Source organism: Cygnus olor, chromosome 5, assembly GCF_009769625.2.
Source record: "Cygnus olor isolate bCygOlo1 chromosome 5, bCygOlo1.pri.v2, whole genome shotgun sequence".
Taxonomy (NCBI): domain Eukaryota; kingdom Metazoa; phylum Chordata; class Aves; order Anseriformes; family Anatidae; genus Cygnus; species Cygnus olor.
The window spans coordinates 25,615,949-25,641,942 of NC_049173.1; the positions used below are offsets into that span (position 1 = coordinate 25,615,949).

At 39.6% G+C, this 25,994-nt stretch overlaps 2 protein-coding genes across 2 annotated transcripts in view; one reads left to right on the forward strand and one right to left on the reverse strand.

Annotated features, from left to right (window-relative positions):
- The window catches only part of MIPOL1 (mirror-image polydactyly 1), a 194,842-nt gene extending 192,037 nt beyond the window's left edge, over window positions 1-2,805 (reverse strand). Inside the window, exon 1 of the mRNA XM_040558627.1 lies at window positions 1,447-2,805. The gene's annotated coding sequence lies outside the window, so the exon portion shown is untranslated. The remainder of the gene's footprint in view (window positions 1-1,446) is intronic.
- SLC25A21 (solute carrier family 25 member 21) overlaps window positions 919-25,994 on the forward strand; it is a 252,422-nt gene continuing 227,346 nt past the window's right edge. The window contains exon 1 of the mRNA XM_040557950.1: window positions 919-1,471. Within this exon, the coding sequence (XP_040413884.1) occupies window positions 919-1,471 (553 nt within the window). The remainder of the gene's footprint in view (window positions 1,472-25,994) is intronic.

Genomic DNA, 25,994 nt, shown 5'->3' on the forward strand with positions numbered 1-25,994 from the left:
GGTGATTGGTTAAACAAGCAGTCAAGAACTTTATTCAAGAGCCATTCCCTTAAAATCCATCTTCTTAACACTAATAACTTTGAAATCAACAGTAGCCCTGCTTTCTTCCCAAAACCAACATAATCATGCTTGTAAGTAAGTATCCTCTCACTGTTAGAAAAGGAGCAACCTTGAGCTCAGATAAGGCTTTGCTTGAGTTAATAAGAATCAGCAGTATTAGAGGCTGTGAGATATGTGCAAAAAGAGGAAATGGAGAAGAATGCTGGAAACCACACTAGTACTCAGTTAGGGAGAAGACAGAAACTGGAGTCATAAGAAAAATATTTACTGCTAGATGTTGGCAACCCAGGGGTTTGACTAGTGGAACAGGGTCAGTGATACAACAGGAAAAGGAAAAGACCTGTGATACTGCATCTGCTTTTGGAGGCTCCAAATCCATAAAAGCATTTAGGTATTGAGTTGCTGATTAAGTGTGTAAGCTGTAGTTTATTAACCTAAATGCTGTTATGAATCTGGCACTCAATATAATGTATCTCTGCCCTGAGACTAGATGTCCTTGGGTGCTCCACATCCATACAGGTAGCCTGTCTTCCCCTTCCGTTGCATAGCCTCTTCCACACAACCTCTGCAGAAGAGCCTTTGGCCCACGTCATCCCCTTGTTGTTCCCTGGCATCTTCTGGAAAAGCGCTGGTTGGCCTAAGCAAGAATAATGCTGGGGACTGTCAAAACCAGGACTGATTGTGTCCCAATGCTGGAGCCTATGGCATGTTTACTTTACCAAGAGGGACCAATGGGTCCACATAAGACCTGTAATAGCCACTTAAAAGACCTGGGTCCAATGAACACTGAAGAGCTAGAACCAAAGTCCAAAGGTTTTCAAAGTACAGTATGTTTCTGAAAGACGGTGGGTGAACCAAATGGCACCCCTGATCCTTCCTGGAAGTAGAGCACAGGGGAATTTGTGGGCGTTCGCCGTGTTGAGAGCAGGACTGCAAGAAGCGTGTGCTGTAAAGCCCCAAAAGGGGAGCGAAAGCCCAAGGTGTGTGGTGACAGACCTTCCCCGTCAGTCCCCTGACAGGACACGACCGCCGCCCCAGCGCGGGGGATGCCGGCGCCTGCTGCTCCGCTCTCCGGGCTGGCAGCGGGTGGAGAGCCCGATCCCGGCCGCCACCAGCAGGAGCTGCGAGCCCAGCCCTGCCCTCCACCCGCGGGCTGCCGAAGGCCGCAGCGCGGGGCTCGGCCCTGCCCTGCCCCGCCGCGGTCCCCCCGCCGATAACCGCGGCCCCCCCGGCGATAACGGCGGCCCCCGCCTCCCCCCGGCTCTGCCCCCTCCCGCCCCGCGCCATCTCGGCCCCGGCTCGGCAGCCGCTCTCCGGCCGCCCGTGCCCGCCCCGCGGCTCAACATGGCTCGGCAGCCCGCGGGCTTTCTTCAGGAGGCCTCTCACCAAATCGCCGCCGGAGGCTCGGCGGGTAAGTGGCCGCTTCCCTCCCGCGGGCCCTCAGCTCTTCCCGCCCCGCACCGGCGCCCCGCCGGGCTGAGGCGAGGCCGCCGTCCCGTTGCTCTCCTCAGGGGCAGGAGCGCCGGGGACCGGCCCCGCTCGGCGGCGGCTCCTCCCCCGGCGGGCGGCCCCGGGGGTCCCGGGGCAGGGGGGCAGCGCTGCGGGGCCGCTGCTGCGACTCCTGCGAGTGTGCCGGCCTCCTCTGCCCGGGGGCGGGCATCCCCCGGGGCTCGGTGTATCGCCCTGGAGCACACCCCGCGGCCCCTCGGCCGATAAGGCCAGCGGGCAAGTCCCGTTAAACCGCAGCAGCCTCCGGTGGCCCTCCGCGAACTGCGGTGGAGGGTTCCCCCGTGGGCTGCAAGCCACGCGTGTCCAAACCACGTACTTCTGTCTGTCTGTGCCCAACGAAAGCGCTGGTGGTTCAGTTTCTTGTTTCCCCTAAGTAAGAAGCAACCTAAAATATTGACGTGAGCCTACAGTGTGGCGAGTGTTTGCACAACGGCTCGCTGTTGCAGGGTATGTTTGTAAATCCCGTTGGTATTTCAGCTATGCACTGTGTTTTTAATTGTTCTTTAGTGTCTCTTTCAGGGTCACGGTGCTGTTTTGCCATGTTGTGTTTTATGTGAAGGACGGCAGCCGTGCTTTATGTAACGCCCTGGTTAACGCGTGAGCGGCACTCCCCTATAATTCCCTGGCTCCCACTAAACCCACTCCCATGGGTTCCTGCCCCCAACGCTCATTTGTGTGCTTCCTCTGTGTGCTCCTGACTCTGCATAGCCTTTGTTTTCAGCCCTCTGCTTTGGCACAGAGAGGCATCACACCAGAAGCAGAGAGGTCTGCTGTCCGGGCCCTGCCAGCGTACTGGATTTACATAGCTCTAAAAATCCTAAAGCATTTTTAGGTTCGGCTTGGTACCATCCCCCTCTTCCCTTAGAAGAGAAAGGAAGGGTTTAATCTGCACCAGCCCCTTAAAGTCCCTTCGTATCTGGAGAGATACCAAGATGTTTTGCTAGCAGATGTTTTGCAAGATGACAGATTTCTCTGCCCATAGCTGAGGGTCTGTACGTTACTGATTCAGACTGATCTAACACAGTATCTGTCCATCCTCTGAAGGCAGCCTGCTTTCTTTACAGGCACCGTTCTTTGTTCACAGAGGTACAGGCAGTTTGGCTAACATACTGGAAAGAAAATTGTCACTGAGATGAAGGCAGAGTCCTACAGAAGGACTAGAATTGGAAAACAGGGGTGTGTTTGAAGGTGATGAACAGAGAGGATGAAAACTATTTGCACTTACCTGGTAGGCTTAAGTGCTAAAGTGATAGCATTCTCCTTTCAAGGAGACAACTAATCTGCACCTAACACTTTTTATTTATTTATTTATTTATTTATCTAAATATAATAAGGAAAGCCTATTGAATCTAATCCAGAGATATGCTCTTAAGGTGCTTGCATACTTTTTCTTAGTCTCCCGTCAGACAGGTGCCTTAACTCTATCACTAACCTTAAATCTGTCCAGAGATCTCTGCTCACTGCTTTTGAAATAAATAAGGACTGTTCCTTACTTCTTAACAACAGCATCGTGTCTGAGGGATTGGTAAGCCTATGGCTCAAAGTGAGGGTTTTAAGGTATTGGAGGGAAGTGGATCAAACTTGAAAATTAACTTTCTTGGCACATGCTTAGAAGCTCGGTGGTGTACTTTGTGATTTAAAGAGAAGACAGATGAGGAAGGCGATAGCTTTGAGGTCTTCAGGCCAATGGTTAAATTTCAGACAAGTGTGGATCTACCATGGAGAAGGTGAAAGCAGAAATGAAATGATGGAGGGCATGAGTTCCTGAGAGTGTACTTAGTATTTCACCCTTGTAAGGAACTTGGTTGCATGAACTTAGTTTTCCAATATCTCTTTTATACACCCTACATGCTTTTGGCTGCCTTTGCAGAAGGACATAAGGCTCTTGTAGAGCTTTTGTTGTGTTTAGTAGCCTCATGTGAATGTCACAGATACCCTAAACTGTCTTCTCTACCTGTACCACAGAGTGGTATTTAGTAGGAAACTGAAAAAAATGCATATGATGGTGAATTGATGAATATATTTTTAAGAAATACTGGTAATCTTAACTCACACAGTTCAGAAAAAAAAAAAGGAGGGTAGGAAGCTGTAAGGAAGCCATAATTTTGTGTCTTAGTCAAAACAGCGATAGGAAAGTAGCCAGGTAGTCAGGGAATGAATTGTGCAACAGAGTGGGTGTAATGAAGGGTCAGAAATACTGTCTGCATATGTAAAATGAGACATTATTTAGCATCTGCGTGTCTGATGCAAAAGGATCTGATAAGATGTGATTCTGCTAGGTCGAGTGGAAAATGATTACAGATAAGCCTAAGCTGTCAGAACAGGAAGAAGGGGATTTTTGAAGCTTTATGGAAGATGACGGGACTTGTTCATGTACTTAATAAAGAGAGGGGAAGGGGAAAAAGAAATCAAGCATGACCCCTAGTCAACAAGACTGATAAAATAGAAGATACTAGTATGCCAAAGTAAGGAGAAATGAAAGTATTCAGTGTTGAAAAAGAAAAGATTTAAACATACTGTTGGCTGACTGAGACATTTCTAAGTTAAAGATAAACTCGAGTGGTGCTCTGATATTACTGAACTGTAGACCTCAGGCGTGATGGGATCTCAGGCCTACTTCATGTCCATGGCAGGGGGGGCATCTGCTTCTGGGTGGCTCACAGCTTGACTTCATATCAAGTTGAAAGCTCTGCTTCCCGAGGGTGAACTCAATCTCAAGTACGAAGTCTTAGTCTTGGCATATTTTTTCCTGTTGCCATTTCAGTTTGCTCCCATCTTTCAGATTCCTGAGTGGAGGTCAATACCATAACTGAAAATACTTGATTTTGTTTGCTTGCCTTGGTGTATGATTGCAGTGAGGAACAGGAGGTTGACTGAAATGGAACTGGGGCCCTTTATTGTTAAGTTTGGTCCCTTCCAGTACAGTGAGCTGATGGCATGCTCCTTTTCTCTAGTGGTTGATTAGTACACTGAGGCATGTGTGGCATGTACAGCAAAAATTAAACAAAACAAAATCTTTAAACTGTAAATCTCATTGCGAAAAGAAGAACTTAGGAATCTGTAACTGCAGGATTGCTATATATCTAGGAAACCTAAAGGCTATTTCAGCAGCCAAGTCAATGAAGGGTTAAAGTCACAGAAGAATCATTTTTCTAATTCATAAGGATCAGAAAAGAATTGTTTTTTCTGCCAGCATGGAAAAGGCAGAAATTAAAGAAATAAAGTAATGTTGCATGCAAAGTCAATGGAAATTTCTTTCCAGAGAAAAAGGAATTGAATACTGCAAGTTACATTGTGTGATACCTGGGTAGATTTGCCGTGACATGCTGGGAACTGTCCTTTGAGTCAGTATGAATGATGAATCACAGAATCACAGAATCGTCTAGGTTGGAAGAGACCTCCAAGATCACCTAGTCCAACCTCTGACACTAACAAGTCCTTCACTAAATCATATCACTAAGCTCTACATCTAAATGTCTTTTAAGGACCTCCAGGGATGGTGACTCAACCACTTCCCTGGGCAGCCCATTCCAATGCCTAACAACCCTTTCAGTAAAGAAGTTTTTCCTAACATCCAACCTAAACCTCCCCTGGAGCAACTTTAGCCCATTCCCCCTCGTCCTGTCACCAGGCACACGGGAGAAAAGACCAACCCCCACCTCGCTACAGCCTCCTTTAAGGTACCTGTAGAGTGCGATAAGGTCACCCCTGAGCCTCCTCTTCTCCAGGCTGAACAATCCCAGCTCCCTCAGCCGCTCCTCGTAAGACTTGTTCTCCAGACCCCTCACCAGCCTCGTCGCCCTTCTCTGGACTCTCTCGAGCACTTCCATGTCCTTCTTGTAGTGAGGGGCCCAAAACTGAACACAGTACTCGAGGTGCAGCCTTGCACCTGGCATGAAGTGCAAATGTCATCTTAAACAATTGCACAGATGACCCTTGGCTGAGTGAAGTAGCTGAATTTGGTTACATGGAAGGTTATAGGATGCTGTTGCTTGGTATAAGTGTGTATTTAATAATAATAATAAAGGCTGCAGAAGGAAACAGTTAGCTAAAACCATCGGTAACATAAATAGAAAGTAAATATAAATGAGATTTTATGTTCACTTCTTTTGCTCCCATACACTTTCAAATAAATAAGATAAACATCTTTATTTTTGAAGTTAAAATGTTGAAGGGTTTATTTATTGTATGTAATAGGTGATAAATACAAAGATGACATGTCTGTCAATCTGTAATATTGACTGGATCTTTAAGTACTTTTTTTGCTGTAATTCAGCATATTTCTTTTGCTAATTCCATGTAATAAATTATCATGAGCTATTGGCTTCCTGTTATTGCAAGATGAATATGCAAAAGTCGGTATAAAATGAAGTTTGGTTGGTTGCTTTTTAAAGAAAAGCATTTACTTGCTATGTAAGAATAACTGGAGCTGGTCTTTTTTTCTCATTCTCCTTATTTTCATGAAACAGCAGGATTTCTGCCTGTCTAGACCTCTTGGCTTTGATTTTTTCGGAAAGAGTTAGGTTTCCAGCTGCATTGAAATCTAATAGGATTTGGGAGTCTAATTCTCTTAAGCTCCTTTGAAAGTCCAAACCTTTTCTTTTGAGAGGTGTTTTATTTCAGGAGTAGACGAAGTTGATTATCCTGGATTGCAGCAACTCCTTTGAACCAGATCTATAAGCAGGAAAGCCAATCATCAGAGTAAGAGTGTTGGATGCAAATATAATATTGAAAGCAGTGTTTGGTCCTCCTATCACTAGAGGCATTAGGCAGACAAAAATCACTGCAAGGTATGCCAGCCAGCATAAGCTGTGAAACAACTTAAGTAATAGTTGTACAGGAAACACTTTCAAACAGCTGGAAAATCAGCTAATTTTTTTTTCTTTTTCTTTTTTCTTTTTTTTTTTCTTTTTTTTTTTTCCTTTTTTCTTTTTCCCCAAGGTGTTCAACTAATTTGTTTTGATTATTTTGCTGACATTTTTCTGGAAACTAAAGTTAGGGTAATTGTTCAGTGTTTTCCTAGCTGCTTTTTTCTTGCCTTTAAGCCAGACTATTGGCATTCACATGGTACTTAAAATAATCACTTAATGCTCAGTGGTAGTTTCAACTATCTAAGTTTATAGCTAAAGCTATTAAATATCTTGATGTGAAACCATAATGTTTTGAAGTGCTCAAACGTTCCTGTTTCTGAAGTCTCTTAAGACTGAAATATCTGAGACCACAGTATGTGTTCATTGTCTTTCACCACTTGTACTGAACTGGCATTTTGGACATTAACAAAAACTGTTTGTGATAACAAACTAAGGGTGGGAATCAGTCAAATAGTACTAGTTTCAAAGAAACATCTTACAAGCTAAATTATTTCCAAATAATGCACTTGTAAATGCACCAGTAAAGCCAATTTTCTCAGCTAGGCTACCTTCTCAGCTAGGCTCAGGTAGCAAGTATCCTGAATTTCCTCAAGTATCCTCTCAGAAACCTGGAAGTTTCTATTCTAGGAATAGTCAGGAAGGTAAGAGGTGGAAGACAGCCATCACCCCACAATGTGTTTTACAAAACATTCTGAAAAGAAAATGTGAAAGATCTTTGCAAAGTCTATGAAACCCCCACTGCTTTCAGCATTGAGCAGTTCAGGGAGGGAGTGCGGTGTTCAGGCTAGCTTGGGACTTCAACGGATCCCAGGAGTAAGGAACCGCCACCATGGAAGCTCACAGAAACTGATGCTTGTTGTAAAGGCAGTATGGTTGAATTGCTAACTGCTGTTTCTTGGTCACTTGAAAAAAGTCTCATTTTGCCTGTTTTTTTATCCAATGAGAACATACCTATGTGCAGCAAACCAGTGCACAGAGCAGCTAGCTGAAAGCATGTGGAATGCCAGGAAGCAAAGCAATTGCAGTTACTTTGCATCCACTGCAGCTTATCAAACATTATTTAATTCTGCAAGTAACATTTTCAGCTTCTGAGCCTCTCCCTTTCTGCCCACAAATGATACTGAAAATTCACCCCTGAATCTGAAAGACAGGTTGGACCATTTGCTTTGTGTGCATCTTCCTTATTTAAAGGTGTTGTGGAGTTGCTTCAGAAAACCTTGTTTAATTTTAGTGAAAACTAATGAAATCCTCATGGGCTTTCATTCACTATGCTGAAAAATCCTATCAATTTTCAGACATTTAAGTAGTTTGAAGAAACAATATCCTTGCAAGATAGTTTAAATAGAACAAATGAAAACCTTTACATGTTGTGTGTTGGGTGAACTGATTTTGTTGGATCTGTTCAAAGCAGTGCCTTAAGAAGCTATGAAAATCCTGCCTGGAACTCCTAAATGTTTTTCTAGCTATGCATTTTTAAAATTTAATAGCTTTCGTATGGGGATTAAGATACGAAGATGTAATTTTAAAGTACATGTTTATACAACTGTGATGAAAACTAAAAAGCTGTAAGACTTCATAACTTTTGTCTTGACACCTGCTGTATGCTTATTACTTCCTATGGAAGCTGGGACCTTGAAATGAATATTACTATTAAATTTTTTTTTTTTTTTGGTCTGTGGACCCAGGAATTGCTCATAACAAACTTATTTTTTGAACGTGGGGATTAATTTTCAAATTAAGCTAGTGTTGCTTTGTTTCACTGTTGGTTTGAGTGGATAAAAGGAAAGTAAATGGAAGCATCCTGCAGCCAGAACTCATCAGTACCATTCTGTCTTTGTTCCAAGAGAAAATCTGGGGAAAGTAAGTAGTTGGCAAGCTAGTCAATGGTGACAAGCTAATGGTGACATACTAAGCACAAAACGGCTGTGCAATAGACATTTATCATTAAGATTTTATACACATAAGCCTGAGGGTTTTGAGAAAGGTTATGCATTTTCTACTGTTATCTTCTACTATGAGGTTTTTTTCTCCAAAAAATAAATCAAAACAAACAAACAAACAAAAAAACACACAAAGCCCCAAAACTTAGAGTAATGGTGGTGATCTATAATTATTTGCTCTGTTACCCACAAGGTGGCAGTATAAGACTAGAATAAAATGCTCAATGTGTGGCAGATGAATGAGAAAGGACGTTGAAGCTGTTGCAGGTGAGAAGATTAGGATAAGGGAATTTGGATAATAATTCGTGAAAGCAAAGCTAAAAGACATAAAACAAATCACCATCAATAAATACTGATTTCATATATGTGCTGCAAAAACTGAATTTGACTTTCCTTAAATCTACAGAATCGTAAACAGAAATCTGCAGAAGATTGTAAACAGACTGTTATATCACTGATAAAGGTCAAAGGGTGGTGCTCAGGCAAAGGTACCACGCAGAAGTCAGAAAACCTGGGATGGACTTCTGGCCCAATGGAATCAATATGCAACTAGCTACCAATTTCCATGGGAAGGAATTTGCCTGTTGATTATTTTAATTTTACCACAGATTTCATAAACAAAGTTGAGACCAGGGTGTTAGAGGCTGCTGTAAGCATATGCTAATTTCTTTCAAGTATTAATAGGAATGTGACCTACAGCAAAGCATAAAAACTTGCAGATATGTATTTTTTTTCAGAACAAACTCAGAATATTTTATTGCAAACAGTGTTGGACAAATTAGTCAGATTTCCAAGTTAGAGTATTATAGAATAGTATGTACTATGTATGTAAAACCAAATATGTAGGTTAAATTATTAACGACATTATAATTAAACTATGATGACATTATGATATTATGACATATGATATTATGTCATCAAAATTAAATTATGTCTATTTTAACATTTATAGGCAAAAGAATCCATTGTCTGCAAAAGCAGTTCTGAGAAGTTGATACATTTGTGGCAAGATTATATTGGGTTAAAAAATATTTTTTCATTACTGCATTTGTTGTTTCATCAGTTGTGCTTAGTGACCAATATTCACATTCATTTCCAACTAAAATTGTCATACTACGTGGAATAAGGATACAATTCTAAAGTGTGCCCTTTGATAGCAACATATGTGGTTCTGTTGAAGCATTCTAGAAAGGAAAATGAAAACTGATTGTGATTATTTCTGTGTAGGGATTTTTGCCCATTAAGTGATATTAGAAGTTTTCCCTTAACTGTACCTCAGTTTCTGTGATATTCCCTTCAATGTCCTTACGCTTGCAAGCATCCATTCTTATGCTAGTTACATTTCTATTTCAAACTAACACAACAGTATAAGACCCACAAAATCATACCACTGAAACTGGAAGAACTCATCAGTTGCTGCTTGCCTGACTGTCAAAATTCGCTCTGAAAATTTTTCTTTTTAACCTAAATGCCTCAGACTGACCTAAATACCATGGTTAAGGTTAGTATGAATTAAAAGTGCTGAAAGAAGTGAAGATGATTAGGAGGTAAAAAACAAACAAACAAACAAAACCTCAGATAGTAATGTGACTGCTAGAATCTGGAAGTCTTGAAAGTCAGTCATGCAATGGACTGTTAGAACTGACATTGCTTCCATTATAGGAATACCTCTAAGTATTTCCTGTAGCTGCATCTTGGTCAGAGAAAGCCTTATGTCTGTTCTGCTTCAACCAGAGACGAAAATGTGTGATTCTGATAGTTGGCCGGGTTTGTAGTGGGTTTTATAATCAGAAGCTCTCACTCTTTGATGCTTAATTATCATTTGTACGAGAAAAATGTTAAACTTAAGTCATTATAAAATAGTTTCTGTACTCAGGTTCTGTAGTTCACATCAACTGCTTTTGTTGTGGAAGTTGAAAGGTAAATAGTTGCAGGAAAAGCACCTGTCGTTTTTTCCTGCAGCAAGTCTTGTCCTGAGGACTCATTGCATTTTAAATATAATATCACTAACGGCTGGAACACCTAAGGCTGAACTACCTATAGTAGTGATTTCCTGATGGGAGAATACTGCTATATCTGAGAGGGTCTGAAGTTTGTTGAGAACCTATACACGGGTTGTTCCGAACCCATACAATAAATAGAAAAGGAAACATGGGAGTAGTTGCCCTTTAGATCAGCTTTTCAGTCAGTAAACTACACTGTTAACAGCTGCTTTTTTTTTTTTTTTTCTTTTTTCTTTTTCCCCCTCTATCCCTAGTGTTGTCGGACAGGCATAATAGTGCGAACAAGAGTTGTTGCGTTGTTCATGCTTCACATCCTAAACTCTGCATCCAGCACTCTTTTTAGACTTCTGTGATCATATTCTAGGTAGCGTCCGTTTCTCCTAGATGTTCTAGTTCACCCTTGGAACAGCTTCTCCTTGAGAAGAGTTCCCCATCAAAAAATAAAGCAATTGGCAGTATTTGGAGAGGAAAAGAATTTTGGAAGAACCTGGGAGCTCTGAGAGTCCTCAGAGACCTGCTCTTCACTCTCATTTCATGATCTGTGGCTACAGAGCCAAAGCAATTAATGTTTCAAGGTAGTATTGTGTTGTATGGATTACTGCTCCATTCTCTTCTCTGAAATGGGACTGGGATTTAGAATGGGGTTAGGGCTGCTGAATTAACCAGGGGAGCCATGGCAGATTTACTTATTTTGCCTGTTAGTAAAAAAATTTAAATAGTAAACCTGGAATGCTAGGTGGTTACTAAGATGGTCTTTGCTTAAAACAGCTTCTACTGTTTTTTTGTTTGTTTGTTTGTTGTTTTTGTTTGTTTGTTTTTTCCCTAAACAACAAAGAAAATAACTATCAAGATGCAATATGTTTTATCTGGCATATTCTTCCTTAGTGTAAAGTGTGATGATGGATATCCTAGATGACAAAAAAGAAACAAATCAACCCCTTTTCCTGATTTGTCAGCAAGGTTTTCTCCTTTCTGCAAAATTATACTTCTTAATAAAAGAAGAAATATAGCATTATTGATTAGACATTTCTAAAGGGAAGGAAGAAAGCATATGGGCTGTCTTTCTGCAAATATTAAACAATGAATATTGTTAGAGACTAGACTAAATGGAAAAAAAATGTCTTATTTAGAGTATGAAACTCGTCTAGGTTAATGTCCATAAAGTTTAAATTAGTTCAGACTTTTCTTATTAGAATAAATGTTTCCTTTTAAAAAGCATGATAATCATAATCAAGACTAAATTTGTTCTGTTATTTATTTTCAAAATGATTGTACATGTTTAGCAGACTTTTGATTTAAATCCCTAGGGATATATTGGAGACAGATGTTTAGATGACCTCATGTTTAAAGTAAAGTTATATTTGGACACTAGATTAAATTTTCCTTAAAATCTTTCCTTATACGTTAGACTGTGGAGGGGTGCAGAAAGTATTGAATGATTTATGTTGAAAAGATACTATTTTATTTTTAAAATAAGTTATTAGAGTTCAGTAGATTTTATTTCAGGGGACCCTCAAAAACACAAAATGTCTGATTATGAAACAGCATATTTACAAATGAAAATATTGTTTCTGGTTGGAGAGCTAAATGGGAAACAGACTTTTTTTAAAGTTCCTTGAATTCAAATATAAATTTACCATGTCATTTATACCTTCCACCAGAGCTTGTTAAAAACTACAGTAGAGCTTGTGCAGTCTTCAACTGATATTACGTTATAATAGGACATAACAGTAGCTAGTATTTTACTGCTTTCTGGTTTTGAATGGCTAAGGAATAGTTTCTATCCAACTGTAGTTAGTGTCATTGTGTTGGTGGCTATGATGATTCCAGAAGTTACACTGAACAACATTTTGGAAAAAAACTCTTCAATATTTCATCAAGTCATAATTATCAAAATTGGCCTGTTGAAAATATATTGATTGACAGATAAAAATAAGTCTCTTCAGTCTTTTGAAGTTTATAGGCAACACTTGCTGTTAATGCATTTGGTTAGATAAACAAGTTACTGAGCTGCTGGAATTCTGCCCTTTGTAGTAATAACTGAAATATTGTACTAATAGATGTATAGCTATTCTTGCCACTGCTGAATATTTTTCTTCCTGATTACTACTTTACTGCCAAAATTTACTACTCTTCTTTTTTACTACTTTTCTTTACTTTACTACTCTTCTCTGTAGCCTGATGGAAAGGTTGCACTAAAACATTAATTGGATGCTTGGCACTTGGACTGCAAATACCTTTTGCCCAGATACCATATGAACATATCTGTGGGGCAGCCTTTTTTACTGTTTTCAGTCATTTAGGTTGATTAAGATGGTGGATGTAGCCAGCAGAGCTGGAAATCTGTTTTGTACTGAGTGGATCTTGTTAAATTCAGGCAGCAGATGAAGCATTTTTCACTGTTCTCATAGAGGTCTGCTGGGTTAGAACTGGAGTAGTCCTCTCCTGGAAAAAACAAATTTTCTTGCAGTACTTGGAGGCTCTTCTTTCTTGTAAGAGTGGATATTGGGTGAACACTGGAATAAAAGCCATATGTCTACTTCAGAAAGGGAGTGGAGGGAGGAGACCTCATCCTGTTCCTGAAAAATGAGGTTTCATTCTGTCTTGTCTTTCTAGGGCTCATTGCTAGTAGGTGAGTGCAGATAGAGAAAGGTACATCAGGCACGGGCAATAACTATTTTGCACAGCATGGATCTAATTAAAGCCTACTGAAGGAATGTTGGTACCCATGTGATGCCATTACTGTAAGCAAATATTATTTTGTTTATCTTCTTCTTCCTGAATCAAGATTTGGGCTTTAGCTTCTAACTCTGGAAAATAATAGCAAACATTCTTCTAAAAATCAATGAAAACCAAGTGTTTTGCATAAAAAACAGGATGGCATCTAATATTTCACACATGAACCAAAAGAAAATATTACCCATTTTTGAAGTGGTATATAAACAGAACTCCTTTTCTATATCAGTAGGCATAAGAATTCAAGCTTTGTTTATTGATTTGGAAAACCTGTAAAATGTATAATTTACCGTGTATTTGAACTTTTTGGTATCATTTCCTCTGTAAGATTGTGCTCACCTGGAATTCAAATATTTCTGGCAGCTAAAGAATAAACAGCAGGATCACAGGCAAAAGTATTTTGGGAAATCAATAGCAAAAAATAAATTGATGTAAAATTAAAGTTTATACAAACACAAGTATCTTCTGCAGACTTTCGAAAAGCAAGAAGTGGCAATAAAATTGGAGCAGGTGGTCCTTAAACATCCACTAAAAATGTCACGTCAAAATTCTTGGAACAAAGATAAGGGGCAGTGTAGAATGAACTTCTAAACATTTGCTGGATAAACAAGTTTTACAGCGTTTTGGTTATGTATTGTCCACAAATAGATTTTCTACATTCAGAAATGTTCTTTAAAGGCATTACAAGAACATTGATCAGTTTAGACTTGCCCTAAACTTTTAAAATGAACTAGTCATTTGCTTGGTCTTGCAGAGTCAATGCTTGGAATTAGGTTGAATAACTTGGGCAACAACTCCTATGCTTGTGTAGTATGATCCCACCTTTCATTACATGATAGCCTTTTGCTTTTTCTCCATATCAATCTATATTTTGTTCAATAAATAGAATGAATAATGGCTGTTCTATTTAAATACTCATTATCTTCTCATCTAATGTGCTGTCACTTACATGTACTATTGATTATGCCTGAATCTTTTTATTCTACTTGAGTATTTTCACTGAAGACTTCAGGTGGTGTGCAGAGATTTGTAGGAATCATGGTTCCTCAAGATGGGCACCTGCAAGTAAATTAGACATGTTCACTGACATGCTGTGAATGTCTTGTGAAACCTGTAGAGAAATGGGACATAATCCTGGAGAGAGGAGAGGGAAATAACTGTCTTAACTGTTTTTTTTGTTTGTTTGTTTTGTTTTGTTTTGTTTTTTTTCTTGCTTGTAGTCCTTTGTGTCCTTATCTATGCATCTTCCAACTGTTTTTAAGAACAGAAGGGACCCTAAAGACAGGATGTTACTCTGCTATTTGGACTGAGCCATGTGCATTCTGTGCACAGAATGAGGGTAGCATCCTTCAAGGAGAAACACTGCAGTCAAGTAGAGATGGTATATTGATTGCTGCAAGCTCAGTGTTAAACTGGTCTGTTTCTGTTCAGTCTTAATCCTTGTTTCCTACTTTTTAATTCATGTTTGTAACTGCACCTAGAACCTTAACTGCAAAACCTGTGAAGATCTGAAAAACTCTGATGGGAGAATCAGCTGTGTTTAATAAATCCCCTTTTCAGGGGGACATCACTAGGGCTGGAACCGTATTTAGTTCAACTGGAATAAGGATAGCTTACTTTGACTTTATTTTGACTACAAACTCTATAGTTAGGAAATTAAATTCAGACAGAGGAATAAATCATTGTATTGCATTTTGTATTATAGTTGAACTGTTTGTAAAACTTGAACATATTTTATATTTATGTTTGCTAATTGTTTTGTAAACCCTTCAGTATTCAGGTTTGTAATATAAATAGTTTTGACTAAGGGCAAGATTTAGACTGCCTGCACTCTGCCTAAGCAAAAATTGGGCGCCTGGGGCTTGTGGAACAATTCAGAACAGACCCGTGAAATTCATGAGACCAGGGAAAGACTTGGGACGCTCCTTGGCTTAGCCTGTAGCCCAGGAAACTGAGGAACCAAGAAAGTCCTTCTTTCCCTGAGTCTTTTTTACTGGGCTGCAGAACTGGGTTCATTCTTGCTCTTTTTAGGGTCTTTGAGTCTTGTAGTTTTTACATGGTGGTGCACACTCAACAGGAGGGTAGCTGAATATGCAGTGGCCCTGGTGGTGAGTGAAGTCCTCTGAAAAAGTGAAATGATGGACTTAGTTATTATTTTAAGCTGAGGAAAACCTCAGACATAACTGTCCTGCTTTCTGGGCCCTGATGCATTAACTTTTCATGTGTACTTTCAGGGGAACTGGCACTCCTCAGTTCTAAGGATATGCAGGTGCCTAAACCATGAGACTGATCAGTATCTAAATTCCTTTGAAATCAACGGAAGTTACTATTTCCCTGGTATCTCTTTTGACCTGTATTAGATCTGCACAAGGTCTCCTTTGGTGTTCAGCGTGTCCATCTGTTCACCAGCTCCCAGTGGCTGCTCCATGGATGTGTACAGGACTGAACTGCTGATGAATTATCTCACTGACTGCAGGTTTGGGTGCTGTGAAGTGTCCTGCTGCAGCCCCGCAGCGACCTTCTAAGTTTGCAGTGCCTAGGCTGATGTCCCAGAAGTATGTAGGCAAATAACTTTAAAATGAAACTTTCCAATTTGAGTGTCTAAAACTGGATACTTAGAGGCAGATATCAAGTATTTCACTATGACAGGCATTACTTTTAATCACAAATCACTGAAGTCTGCAGGAATAGAATGGGGCTGGCAATGTATGCTCCTATCTGGTAGGAATGACTGGTAGAGGGCTCCTATCCCAGAGGCTTCGGAAGTTTTGTTTGATGAAAAAACGTCAATTGATTTAAAAAAAAAAAAAAAAAAAAAAAAAAAAGAGAGATACCAAAGACAAGAAGCTGTAATGATATTGGAAAAAACATATTTTGCCTTAGTTTTAAGCAAAACCTTCAAAAGATCGTCACATGCTGCTTATAGAACAATAAAAAAGTTTTAAACTGGAAGAATTTTCACTTTATACCAAGTTATGCAAGTTTGCTTTAGTTGAAAGTTTACTTTGCTAATGGAGGATTTTTAAATACAGTTGACTAATTCTGAATTCCAAGATCTAAATTTTACCACAAAAGATTTTTTTTTGTGTGTGTGTGTGATAAACTATCACAGAATGCAGATTAATCACAGCAATTATGGATGAACAATATATAATCCATCAGTGAGCTGAAAGCTTGTCTTCACAGTGTTATAAATACAGAAAGAATAATTAATGGACTGGACAGAGCTTGGACCAGTCTGCATTTCAGAGCTGATCTGTCTTTGACAGACCAGCTGACCCCCAAAGTTCCTATCTCACCTAAATTACTGATTCTAACTCTACTACAAATGCTATTTGGTATGAAAAAAAAAATAGAGAATTGTGAATTTGATACAATCTATTAACTTATATCTCTGAAGTACTGTACAAAACTTTAACTGATATCCCTTCTTGCATTTGGACATTAAGCTAAAATGTCGGAAAATTTGCTGTCATTTAATAATAAATTTTAAAAGTATTGCACTTCTAAAATGTGCAGTCCATCGTCAGGTACTGTTGGATCAGCTGTATTGTGCTCAGTAAAAAGAGCTGTGTGATGCACTGAAGAGCACCATAAATCTCTTTTGGAAAAGTGGTAACAGTTTTATATAAAAGCATATTTTCCATCCAACAAATGTAAGCCTTTACTGCAGGAAAGGAGGAGATCAATTCTGATGTACCGCTGGCACAGGCATCTGTGACGCACGATAATCTATTGCTTGCTCTCACTGCTTGGGTAACACCAGTCTGCCACAGCTCTGGCCTCATATTTTTGGAGCCCTTTCTTGAATGCAACATTTTTAATGTACGTTATTTCCCATTCTGTTCTAGAACTTTTATTCTCAAACTTGAAGGAAAAAAATATAGTGTTTGATTTTCCATTCACCAAGTTAGATAAGTAAAGTCACATGGATGTTGTCATATTTTTGGACATGGCTCCATTGCCCTTTTACCAAAGGATCTGGGGTGCATATCTGGAGATGTTTTCTCTATGATTTGTATTCAGTCTGTACATGGTTGTCTTGCTGAGTGAGGAACAGGGTTTCTTGTGGGCTCATAGACAGTACAATAAATTTACGAAAGGTATTTAATAAGTGAGATAAGACTGAAGCAGTCTTCTCTGTCTGAGCCTATTTACACTCAGTTATCTAATCGCATTGCTGTTCCATCTTGACTTCCTGGGTTACACTTTGAAACTGTTAGATAAGAGGACTGTCAATATTTGCCTTAGCAGCTTCTCTGGACAGCTTAGTTACTCCTCCACTTGTAGCTGGGACCCAGTCAATTTCTCATGTTTTCTATTGAGATTTCCATCCCATATCTATTGGTCACCTTCAGTTGGCTTCGAGTTGGAGGCTGAGCTCCATCTTCTGGGCCTGGATCAAGCACAAGTTTCCTTCCGTTCTTGAGTGTCCAGGGCGTATTTGTATTTCTCCCTCATTTGTTGCAGGATGGATGTTGGCAGTGGTCTGACAGACCTGGCAGAGATGTTTGCGCTGTTTCCATTCAATCAGAGTTCCATTTGGGTTTTGCTTAGCTTCTGCTCGGCATCTCTAGGTTTTTCTGAAAGTCTTTTTCCCAGATCAAAACATGGTATGTAGAACATCAGATGTGTGAGGTATTTTTCTAACATATGTCCCGTGCCAAGCAGGACCTAAATGGCAGCATGCTCTGAATGTATGCAATTTGTGCTTTGTTTTCCTACGTGTTCTTGCCAGAACCCTGGTGGTATCAAACCTGCTAGTGGGGAAAACATTTTCTGTCAGGAATCTCCCCCGAAGTTTCTCCTCTCGTGTATAATTTAAATATTCTTTTTTCATGTCTACAGACAAACTAGGTAAATAAATGGAGGCCCCCAGCTTTTTTCCTACCTGTTGTAGCCAGTAAATACACCCACTCGGTTCCTGCCTGCAACAATAAAGTCCTCAAACTTGATAGGCAGTCTCTTGTTCCCTATTTACTAAGCATGATCCATGGAAAGATAAAAATGAATGTTTCATGTCTCTTGTGTGCATAGAACTTTCTGGAAGTTTGTCTCACTCTGCTCCTTGGTCGGTTTAGCCCCATGTTTCAGCTAAGAGTCTACCTTATTTAATGCCAATAGTTTGCAAACTTCCAGCACGAGAAAGGGTGCTTGTCAGTTTGGTGTTTGGGATTTTTTCCGTTGTTATTTTCCTTTACAATTAACTCACATGTTTCTGTTAGGGATGATGTTGCCTGTGCAAGCCCTGTTTCTCTCATTAGCCAAGTGCTACCTATAATGAGAATCTCATTGTACTTTTTTAAATTATTTATTTATTTATTTATTTATCATTTCTTTCATCCCAGTGGATTTTGTCACTGTCTAGGTTAAAATCAGCACAAACTCAGGGTACATTTAAGTCGACCATGTCACCCTTTTCTGTTGCAAGGTTCCCCATTGACCTATAAAGGAAAGAGGTGGTGGTATTTATCTGTGCTTGTTCTTATTGTGTTAGAAAACTCTTTGAAATGATGCTCAGCCCTTTTAGAGAACCGATCCAAGGGGCTTAGGTGACAAACCTAATTGGTTTAGTTTTCTGTTAGTTTGTTTGCCTGAACTGGGGGAGCTGGCAGGGAGTGGAGGAAGAGAAGGTAGTGGTTTTGGTATCAGCTGGCTCATTCGGTTGCTTACTTGTTTTATCAGGCTGCAGTGAGTGCCAAGAATGCTTCAGCTTCTGAATGTCACCCAAAGCTTAACAGATATCAGCAATTTAACTTGCTCTATTGTGGTAGCTAATGAAGCTGTTTGTCACCTTCCATATATACACTCATAGGACCTGCTTCTCAGGTAACCTGAACCCTTAACAAATACCATTAAAGGAAAATACGTATTCAAATAATCCATGCCAGGAAAAAAGGACTTTGCTCAGATTTGTGTGAGGATTAAGAGGGAAAGAAGGTTTCACTCTGCTTTTTAGGAAAGAGCTTAAGAAACTCTTCTTTGTATTACTGGTGCACTGATGAACGTGTATGAATCCTGAATTGAGTTTAGGGTCTGGGGAATGGATTTTGGCCTTTGTATTGCACTTTGCTCAGTGTATAGCCTGCTTGACTGTATGTGTGGAAAAAAACAGTGAGTTGCAGCTATAGTGATCAAGTTGCTGGTCTTGTTTCCCAGCACGAGCCTGCCACTAGAAAAACCCATCACCAGAGTTTGTGTTAATCTGGAACACTGACAGATAAACCAAGGCATAGAAGCACTATCAAAAATGTCTTGCCTTGTTGGTCACTTGAGGGCAGAGGGTGATGTTGGAAGTGTGAGGGAATTTACATTTTCACCTCACTTGCTCTATTCCCTTTAGGCTCTGAGGCCATTGATTTTAATGTCTTTCTAGTACATTATCCTGGTTTGTTAAACTTTATTTTTCTGCCTGACAGTATTTTTCTTAATTTGCTCATAAATCTTTAGAAGCCTTTACTTATGTTCTTGCATTATGTTCTTTGCAGTATTCTGTAATCTTTGTGTGTGACACTTGTACTTCAGCATTTAAGGTGGAGATGGCAGTGTTGTGCTTCTTCCCTGTCTTGCATGGAGACAAAAGCAAATTGCAGACGACTGTGGTTCAGCTTTGTCTCTTCGGACTCTCAGGCTGCTGTGTTGTTTTCTGAGTTCATGTGTGCAAGAAGAAGCCTAACCGTGCAGAAGGCTTTGCCATCTGCAAGTTTTTCTATAGGAAGATAACTATGTCAGTCATATGACAAGTATTGAAATTAAGCTACAGCAAGTAGTTAAAGATCTGTCTGTACGTGCTGCAAGGAAGTATGGTATCAATTGAAAAGTTCTATTAAAAAAACACTTAATTGAAAAACATTTAAATTGAGAATAATTTTATTTCACATAAAGTATTGCCTTTGTTAGTTCCAGCTAAAATGGAAGAGCTTGGATTTTGAGCTGTTCATAGTCTGGAAGTTACAAACTTACATAGTATTTACGACAGTTTTATAAACACTCATGAAAACTATAATATTCTTTTCAGAAAAGCATTGTCACTAGGGGGTTAAATGCATCTGGGCACAAACCCATTGGCTTGAATAAGAACCCAGTTCTGTGTTTGGAAGACTGATAGTTTAAATGTGTTCTTGGTGGAACCAGAGCAGTGCATCTGAACATCTGGAACTTGGGCCTTGCAGCTGGAAAGCAGCCAGATGCTGACCTTGGTGGTCCTGCACCTGTGGATGCGGTGCCCACCCCAAGTCCCACTGAGGTCTCAGATACCCACACCTTGCACAGTGTCTTCTTGCACACTGAAGTCTGAAGAGCTAAGCACCACTGATTACTTGTGTCTCAGCTTTCTTGTTTTCATATTAGGAGGTTGACTATATAAGCAAATGTTTTTCAAGTCTCTTACTAACAGATCCTCGTAGATGACAGATGTCTCTGTTATTCTACAATGCTTTTTTTTTTTTCTTTTTAACCTTCCAGTTTTCCTCCTTAACTTGTAGTCCTTCCATATTCATTAACTACTTTACAGTTGGATGGTTTCACTGTACTTTTTTTTTTTTTTTCTAACTCTGCAAGCAAAACTGTGCATCTATTAATAAGCCGCTACGTCCTAGCGACTCAAACACAGCTATTAGGAGAATTCAGTGGCAACTGTGTAACTTTGAACACCTATTACATCATGAGTAGAAATAAATATTTTTGGAAATATGAAGTCTCATATAGTATGAAAATATAATTTACTGTATATCATTAGTGTACACATTTTTAGTTCTTTATTAGTCTTGAAACTCACATTGACAGTGGTAGTTTTAAGAGCATAACCCTTTATAAATATGTGGTAGAGTTTGTATTGCTATTAGAATTTACCTATTTTATCCTACGAGTGAAGCCTGTGACACTTAAGGCATTTGAAAAAGCTTCACATAAAAAATATGTGAGATGGGGTTGGAAGAGGGGCCAAGTATTTATTATACATTTGCGTTCCACAGATACTATCTGTTTCTTCAATGGCTGTGATTGTATTTAACACTGGAAATTTGTCTGCACTTTGTTCCTTAAAAAATTGATATTTAAGAGGCGACATCATTCATACCTTCTAGTCCTGATTCCCTGCCTGTCCAACTCCTATTTCACTACTTTAATTTCTATTCCTCTGAAGTAGGAATTTCAGGAAACTGGCTCCAGACCATGTGGAACAAGGTGTATCACCATTCTTAAAACATAAATAATACAGAATACTTTGTGATAGTACTACTTGTATGTATGAAATCTATTTGTCTCAATGATTATTTTTAGAGTTATTATAAAGTAGATTATTGTTCTTTGTCTTCAGTGTTCTACCATTTAAGCTTTTTAAATGAATGCTAAAGCTGTTTCATGGGGTACTTACCACCATTTTGTTCCTAAAATTCAAGCTCTCTATGAATGCATTGACTCTATTTTTGTTTTCTGTTTTAAGCTTTTGTGTATTAACTGTGAATGTCTGTTCCTTATTTGAGAATTCTGATATACAGGTATTTTTCTTTGGGTTCCTACAATAGTGGATGATACATACTGATTATAATCACTTTAAAAAAAAAAAGTATTAATCAACTTGGCCTCTTAAAATATTGATGTAGCTTATGTAATTACAAGTAACTTCCCACCACAGGTAGCTGTTGGTACTATGCCTCATGTGAAAAGAGGAGATCAAAAATCAGTTGGGAAATCCCTACTCTGTATCTGCCTTTGCTGTAGTTATTTTTTTGCTGCATGTGCAATCGGCAAGACTAGCAGCAACCATAACCAGTGTAGTGATGTCTAAGTTTTCAGAAGATTAGAAACAGTAGCTCATGGGCATGAGCTGTTCATTTCACTCTGTGCTAATGTATTCTAATGCTGATGCTTACAAATGCTAACAATTTTGCTTCTCATCAAAGCATGCAAAAAAAATGAGGGGAAGTATCATGTTATGAAGACATATGCCAGTATTTTCTGAAGCTTGTATGTGCCTGCGACGGCCTGGTAGGACTGTAGCAGGTTAAAAGCAAGTATCTAAAGACAACTGGTTTTTTTAATAATTCATACTTGGGCATGACTCGATCTTTTGAAGGAGAGATTGTCAGTGTCCAGAAGTCTGAAGTACTATTTTTAAAACATGCCTGTAAACTGTGTGGGTTATGTTGATCTTTAATTTTATTTGAACTCAAGTATTACATATTTAAAATTATTTTAAATAATGTCCTATGATTTGTCCCTTTGCTAAGCCTGCTCCCATTCTGAGTCCTCATCCCTTCCGGTGAAGATGTTGCTCACATCTTCCTCTTTGTTAGTAACATGTTGTCTCAACACACTCTGTCCATTTTGATTTACTAGTTAAATGAGCAGCTCATTCACTGGTTACAATGATGTACTGTGGCCTGGGCATTCTGTATTTGGATTACGATGTTGTCTTTTGAATAGAGGGGTTGAAAGTTTTAATGTTGGAGACAGAACAATTGCCATCTTGCAGCTGATGTGGATTTTCCAATATAGCAATATACCATTCTTTCCATAGGCAAATATACTCATACAGATTTCACTCTTGTGCATTTCTGTTGTGAGCACAAATGCAGTGTTTCCATGTAATATAAGTATTGAATATTAGCAGATCAAGGGAAGGTGAGGATTAGTCAATAAAATGTGGATATGCATAACCTTGATTGTTTAAAATGCTTTTATTTTAAATGCTGTGCCTGTTTAGATCACTAATGTATTTTAATTGTTTCCATCTTTCAAAATATATCTAGCAAGTTCAGTTTTTAGTTGTTGTTACACAAATAAACTGGTATTAGATGCATTGCTTTCTTTCTTTCAAACACACTTTCAAATTAGTCCTTAATGTGGTTTGAAGATTTTGCCAACATATTCTTCCAGATCCTTCCCTTGTATGAGGGTGGTTGATTACATCTATCTTTTGGTTTACAAATGCCAATATATTCCAAAGAATGCAAACCCTGGGACCATTTGTCATCACACTTTGATTGTAGTTCACTTCATTATTGTATGTAGGAGGAAAAGCAAACAATTAGATGCCTGAAAAGGGGAGAGGGGTGGAATTGGATGTCAGGGCATGCTAAACATTCTTATTGCATTGCATACTTTAACCTTCTATTGTTTTCCAATTGCTTTTAACACTTACATGCCTGGATGTGACAAATACACATATACTGGAGGGAGGGGATAAAATAAATAATAAATAACAACAACTAAACAAACAAAAACCCCAACCAACCAAAAAACAAACCAAAAAAATCACAACCCACCACAAAACCAGAACCCTTTGTCTAAATGTCAACGTTCCCAAAACAGTTGAAGGGCTACAGTCCTTTATGACTTAAATTTTGTGGACTATGTGCCTCACTTTTGGTTTCTGAAAAATTCTTTCAGTTTTCTTTTTATTTAGAGCTCTGTTTTCAAAATCTGATTTGCTTGGCATAAACACTCAGTTTGTAGACTTACTCGTATCCAAGTTGTATTGTGATCAACAGCATAGGCATCCTTCTCTGCAGGGCTCCGTCCAGCGGCTGTTTAGAGAAGCTTCATCAGATCAGCCTTTGTATAAACCATCGTGGGGGAGAAAGACAGTTCCCACCAGTTTTGTCCTACATCTGCTGCAGCATTAGATTGCCTGACCGTGATGCAAGAGACTTGGGTTCAGCTCCTCCTCTGTAAAAACTAAAGCTGGTGTTACGTGCTGCTCTGGGGGGAGCAGGGTGCCCACTTTGAGCTGCTGTGGCGAACAGCTCATGCTCTCAGCCCTCTGCGTTGAACACCTTTCCACAAAACATTTAAGGGCTGGGAGAGGTGGTGTGCATGCCTGTGGAGCCTACTAGCAAGGAAGGAGGTTTCAATTTAAATGTTAAATTCACAGCTGAGACTGTAATCCCGACTTCCTGCCTCCCACCAGAGTGCCTCTTCCACTAGGCCAGAGTGAATAGCCTTTGATCCAGTGGATCTTTAATTTCACAAAATGTACTGGTCTGAACAGGAGGGAATGAATAAATTTACCTTCTACAGTTATTCTGTTGTAACTTGGCATTTAGGGCAGTCTCCTGGGAGCTGATAAAGGCAGGTTTAAATCCCTTTTGTTAGAGGCAGACAAGGAAACAGTTTCCCTTGCCTTGATGCTATTACTCAGTTACCGTTAATTTGTTTACTTGTTTGGTTGCAGGTAAAATCACCATCATTGCTTTTTCAAAAGGAGTCACAAATGGTAATACATCTAATTCCAGGATGAGGCTGCAGGTTGAAAATACCGGGTAGAAAGAGGCATCTTACATCTGCAGAGAATTTGAGTGTCTGATAGTGACAGGGAGCGCTCTCCTTCTGCTTGGCATTTCCCAGTGCTGCTCCTCAGGTGAATGCTTGGGGTTTTGGCTCTTCCTAGGGACCTCAAAGATACTCACCATGTCTGTGAATGTGGCATTTGGGAATCCTGCTTAATACACTGTAGATTACACAAATGAGGTGGAACACTTTATGTAGGTACAGATAGCATTCAGCATTTCGTAGCATATTCTTTGTGGTTTTAGCCTCAAGGCAGCAGTTTCAGACCCAGAGAGTGTCACAGCATGTGTCAGGGGCACAGTGGAAGGGAGAGCAGCTGAGACCAGAATAAATACCCACTCCTGCAAGTGCTGTGCAGAAGAGTAGAACCGAAGACCCACCTGTTATTGAACACTTCTTTGAGTTTTTGTGGGATGCTTTTGCGGGCTGATAATGACTATTTCCATTTCAGGGTTAAGGCTTCAAGACTGATGTCATCTGCTTAATATGCTTCAGTTTAAGCAGTGAATGTCCCTTGTTTCAAGATTTTATTATTTTATTTTATTTTATTTTATTTTATTTTATTTTATTTTATTTTTCTGCCAGTGGTCTGTAATTTTGCATTCCAGTGACTTTGGGAATGGTATTTTTTCAATTGGACTGTGTGGTAATAGGGGATATCCTGGTCTCTGAGTGGTTCGTTCTTGGAGTCTAAAAATAGTCCTCCTGCTTGTATGTTAGAATTTAAATGAGAAAGAGATACCTAAGACAATGGAAGATGCATGTGCCTTGAGTCTCTCTACTGCTTCATATATCAGTCATTGGGAACTCAAAACATAAATGTCAGTATCTTCTGTTGGCTGACAGGTGGTGCCAAATGCACCTGGATTTCCTAGATATTTGCACGTTTTTAACCAATACTCTGTGGTTAACCATTTTTTAAGCAACATTCACTACCTGAAGTACTTAAATTACCCCTTAAAGGAACATCAACATACACGCAAAGGTCTGTTAATAACTAGCTCACAGGTTTGAAGCAAAAACTGTACATTTACTCAAGGAGCCAAACCTAACTTTTGCTATGGATGCATCAATCTGGGGGAGTCCATTTGTGCTAATGGCTCATATAGGAACTGAGATTCTAGGAACAGCATCCACTCAATCACCAGGCAGCTTGGTTTGATGCAGCACTTATGTGAACTCAGTAAGAAGACTCCCATTCACGGCCATGTTCGTTAGGGAGCCCTTTAATGCACAAGCAGGCATTTCCCTCATTCAGAGAACATCTGTCAGCTGCGGTGGAATTGTGAACAGGCTTTGGCCCAAGCCCATCTTCCCTGCTCCTGTTGAGCGACAGGTTTTGTTTTTTAAAATGCAAACAAAAATGCTTATAGTCCAGAAGCTGGCCTAGGGCCTGCATCCCCACCCATGGCTTTAAAAAAAAAAAAAAAAAAAAATCTCTTTCAAGCTGTGTAGGCCCAACTAGGGGGGTGAACTGGCTTGAGAATCATGACTTTCTTAGCCTGGAAAGCATTTGCATAAGCTGTCAGTTTTCTGCGCCTGACCCCAGCTTTTGGCAACTGCAGTTCCTGACCAAAGAGCAG